Genomic DNA, 4328 nt, shown 5'->3' on the forward strand with positions numbered 1-4328 from the left:
GGCTGGTGAACATCACACTCTGTTTGTTTCCTCGCAGCTGCAGACTTTTGTAGTAACAGCGAAGCTCAAAGAAGCTCTCGGCAGACTGTGGAAGTCGTGCAGAGTCGCTAACTGCTCCGTTAACCAACGTGAAGAACCGATCTGAGCTCACACCGAGAAAACAGCCTGACTTTCTGCTACATCAGCATCTGCGACGTCTTTTGCTATCATTTTGGATGAATTGCTCAAAGTAGAACACCACTAAAGTCCTCCAACACTTTTGAAGGAGTTGAACTGTGTCAGTAAAAGCAGTTGCAACATGTTCAGATTAATTGTTTGCTGGCAGTGTTTGCTAGTTAACATGCCCTTAGCTCTGAGAAAAAGGCTTTTTCACAAACTCTTTTCTACCCAATCTTACATTAAAAGGCAGTTAAATAATAGATTTTTCAACCAGAGAGCAAATAAACTCCTCTGAGCGACTTCTATCACGGCTTTAAACCTTTCATGAGGACGCCATGGGGCTGTGACACGGTGTCCCCTCACGATAAATACATACATAAAGACAGCTTTCTGCTAGAGATGGTTCTAATAATGGCTTCAGATGTCAGCCCAGGGTTCCCATACTGGGCCTCATTCACTAGTCAACAGTGAGCCTGTGATTGGGCGGTTAAGGGAACAGTTCTGGGAAACTTACCCCCCTTTAATGACACTAAACCATGTCAGATATTTCAAGGAAACACTTAATCATGTCTGAAACCCACTTTCAAATTTGTGAACCCTGATTGTATTCATGAGGATTTCTTTCCCTCTCATCTGGAGCACATTAAATCTAAAGCATGGTCTAAAAGTTACAGACCTTAAACCACTAAATATAGACCGCTCAAGTCTGGATTAAATGATCCCAGAGAGGCTAAAGAGTGTTTAAAGCACAGTTTCTGATTTGTGAAACCTTAACTGTGTTAGTAAAAATGCAAAAATGGGGAGTTTTTTTTAACATATAGGCCACATTAGATCGGGTCCAGATCTGGAACCTCTATACATAGACCGGTTCTACAGAGAATTTAGAATCGTTAAAACACAGTTTCTGATTTTGGGAAACTTTGATTCTGTTTGTAACAATGCAAAAAATAACAATTGCTTTATTCCCATGTGGACCAAACACACGCTAGACCTGGTTTTAACTCCTCGTTTTGTATTTTTTTACAGGCAGAATAAAGGTTTTATAACTCTGAAGGTGGGTCTCAGACACCGTTCAGGGTTTATCTCAAGTACCTGTCGCACCTTCACGTCACTAAAATGTGTTCAAGTGTCCGTTTCCCTCAACTTTTCTCTTATCTGCTGAACCAGAGGCGAACTTCAGCCTCGTTTGGGACAACGTGTCCTTTGTGTTGTGTCGAAATGTGACACAGCAGCGTGCTGTGACAGAGAAAACACATGGACGAGATTTTTACAAAAAAAAAAAAAAAAAAAATCTAATTAAAAAAAAAAAGATCTACATGTTTTGAGTCATTTTGCGGCACATGCGCGGTGAGGACACATTTACACCACGTTGTTTTATTTTCTGACGTCACGCCATTGAGTGAAAAGTGAATTTCTACTTATTATTATTTCATCTTTACAGGTAGAAATGTCACTTTCAGGTGGTTATAGAGGAAAAGTCGTGTTCAAAGAAGTTTAGTAAAACATGACAGTCCAATGAACCAACTTTATCTGGCACAGGTGTGACGCAAACGAAGTCGGAAATCGTTGTTAAGTCGCTTAATATTAATTTACGTTGTTTTTAAGGAGCATAAAAACACATTTTAAGTCAGTGTCACACATCACTCACGTCAGTCTGGTCGTCCTCTGGTCCATTGCGCGCAGTCCTCAGAGCTCCAGCGCTCATCTTCTCAGCCCCCAGTGAAGCCAACACACACAAACAAAAAGGAAATTAGTTTCTGAACCAGATGTGTGTCCTTTGTAACTTCTTCTCCTCGGAAGCGACGGTCGAGGAGGTCGGGGAGACACCTGGAGCTGCTCCTCCGCCTGTCTGTCTGTCTGTCTGTCTGTCCAGGTGGTGGCATAAAGACCTGCAGCGCTTGGAGCTCATTTCACAGGAATGCAGAGGAGGAGGCAGAAATCATTACTGACACGTTGTTCTGCGCTGGACCCGCTTGTTTGCAGGTTGGTTGTAAAACGTGAGCGTCAAATGCTGCATGTTCTGCGTTCTGGGGAATCTTTACGCACCAGTTTGTGTCTTTTCTGCGCGAGTTTATGGTTCGTTTTTTTGCCAAATTAAAGCACATTCAGAATATAATGGACGATATATGAGGATCCAGTTACGTTTTCCACAATAGATTCAGTGGCTGTACACTGTTAAACAACGTTAACAGCCATTATTTTATAGATTTTTACCTGTTTTGTGAAATTGCAGATCATATTCAATAAAACTACCCAAAAAAAGTATTTATTTTAATATTTACTGCAGAAAGCAAACAAATAAAAACAGACTAAAGCTGTAATTAATATCCTCATCAAACTTTTTGTTGTCTGACCGTAACATTTCACTATTTTTAGTGTATTCAAATGAGCAAAAACATTTTATTTTACAGATATTTGCTGTTATTTAAAATCAGAACTATTTCAAAAATGATAAATATTTGTTTTAACTGGTATTTTACAGTTTCTCCAGTTTTTAAAATTACAGATAATATCTAGTAAAATCCCCCCAAAGTACTAATTTAAATGATAACTGAAAAGTATTGTCCAAATCATAAATCTGTATTTTTTAAATGGTAGTTAATTCTTTTCAACATTTGACTCTGCAATTTTTTAAATTAAAAAAAAAAAATTTTAATTGTGTTTTAAGCAGGAAAAAGTGCAATTATTATTTATTTTATTTATATTATTATATTATTATTTATATTTTTAATTTATTTTTAATTATTAATCATTTTTAAATATAGTTTTATTTATATTTTATTTCTTTATTTCTTTTACATTTTTTTAAAAGAAATGATGAAAAAGTTAGTAAATATTTTTAAACTGTTATTTCACAGATATTCTCAGTTTTGTTAAACTACCAGTAATGTCTAGTAAAATCACCGAAAAAGTATTTATTTACATTTTCTTAAATTAGAGACCAAGTGAAACACAGGAAAAAAACATACAAATAGAAATACCAAAAGTAATTTGTTCTTTTATGATGTGTGACTTTAAAATGACACTTTTTTTACTGTATTTAAATCAGCAGCTCACAGTATCACTATTTTACATGTATTTGCCAACATGTTCACAGTTTTTGAACAATATAACACATTTTTTCTGGCATTATATATATGTGGGGGTTTTTTTTCTTTCTTTCTTTCTTTCTTTTTGATTGCTTTTACAGCTGTTTCACATTTTTAAGTCCACACAGATTTAGAAGTTTGTTTGTTTTGGTATGGTTTCATAAGGACCAGACTTTTCTATTATACGTTGGTCAGTCTGTTGATTATTTCCTCAATTAATCGATTAGTTGTTGAGTATATATATATATATATATATATAGTCAGAAAATTGGGAAAATGTCAACCAGTGTCTCTTAAAGTTTAAGACGATGTCCTCAAATGTCTTGTTTTGTTCATAACCCAAAGATATTCAGTTTACTGAATGATTTAAGAGGCAGAAATCAAAGGAAGTTGACTTTTTTTTCCCAAACAAACACTTGAACCGCTTGACAATCAAACTAGCTGATGATTAAATCAATAGTCGACAACTAAACGATTAATCGATTAGTCACTGCAGCTCAAATAAGAAGCGCTTATGAATGGATGAGGAGTGATGAAACAGGACTGCTGATGAAGAACTCACGACTGAAGCCTCTGAACTGACCTCAGAGAAGCCGAGGACGCCTCCATCCGGCAAACATCTGATGTGGGAGCCGCTGAACCACGGCGTCCTGCTCTCGGTCACCTGCCTGATCTTCTTCCACAGGGATCCCATAGGCCGCCCCTCCGCATCTGTCTCGATTCAACGAAATATACTCGACCTCTTCCTCGTCTATGACACAGCAGCACCTCTCAGGATCTGCCTCCTCTGCTTCTGCCTGCCGCTAATTCTCTGTCAGACCTGCAAATAGGATAACAGGAGTCGTGTTTGATAAGCGTCCAGCCACGCGTCAGGCCTGAACTCGGTTACCTTCTGGAAACTTTCCCTGACATCGAGTTCGACACATCAGCCCAGAGAGGCGTCCTACTTTCAGTGTGACAATGTGAGACGAGTTTGTTGAATAATGGATCAAAACCAGCTGGAAGTAAGCAGCGCACTTAACAGAGCTGGGACAAATCTCATTTATTTTTTTTAAATGACATTGTTGAAGCCTTAATCAG

General features: G+C 37.6%; 1 protein-coding gene across 1 annotated transcript in view; it reads right to left on the bottom strand.

The window, feature by feature from the left end:
- Positions 1-2008, bottom strand: part of tuft1b (tuftelin 1b) — a 26211-nt gene extending 24203 nt beyond the window's left edge. The window contains exon 1 of the mRNA XM_008283851.1: positions 1808-2008. Within this exon, the coding sequence (XP_008282073.1) occupies positions 1808-1864 (57 nt within the window). The 5' untranslated portion in view covers positions 1865-2008. The remainder of the gene's footprint in view (positions 1-1807) is intronic.
- Positions 2009-4328: the final 2320 nt, after the last annotated feature.

This window comes from Stegastes partitus, unplaced genomic scaffold (assembly GCF_000690725.1).
Source record: "Stegastes partitus isolate 25-593 unplaced genomic scaffold, Stegastes_partitus-1.0.2 Scaffold329, whole genome shotgun sequence".
Classification (NCBI taxonomy): domain Eukaryota; kingdom Metazoa; phylum Chordata; class Actinopteri; family Pomacentridae; genus Stegastes; species Stegastes partitus.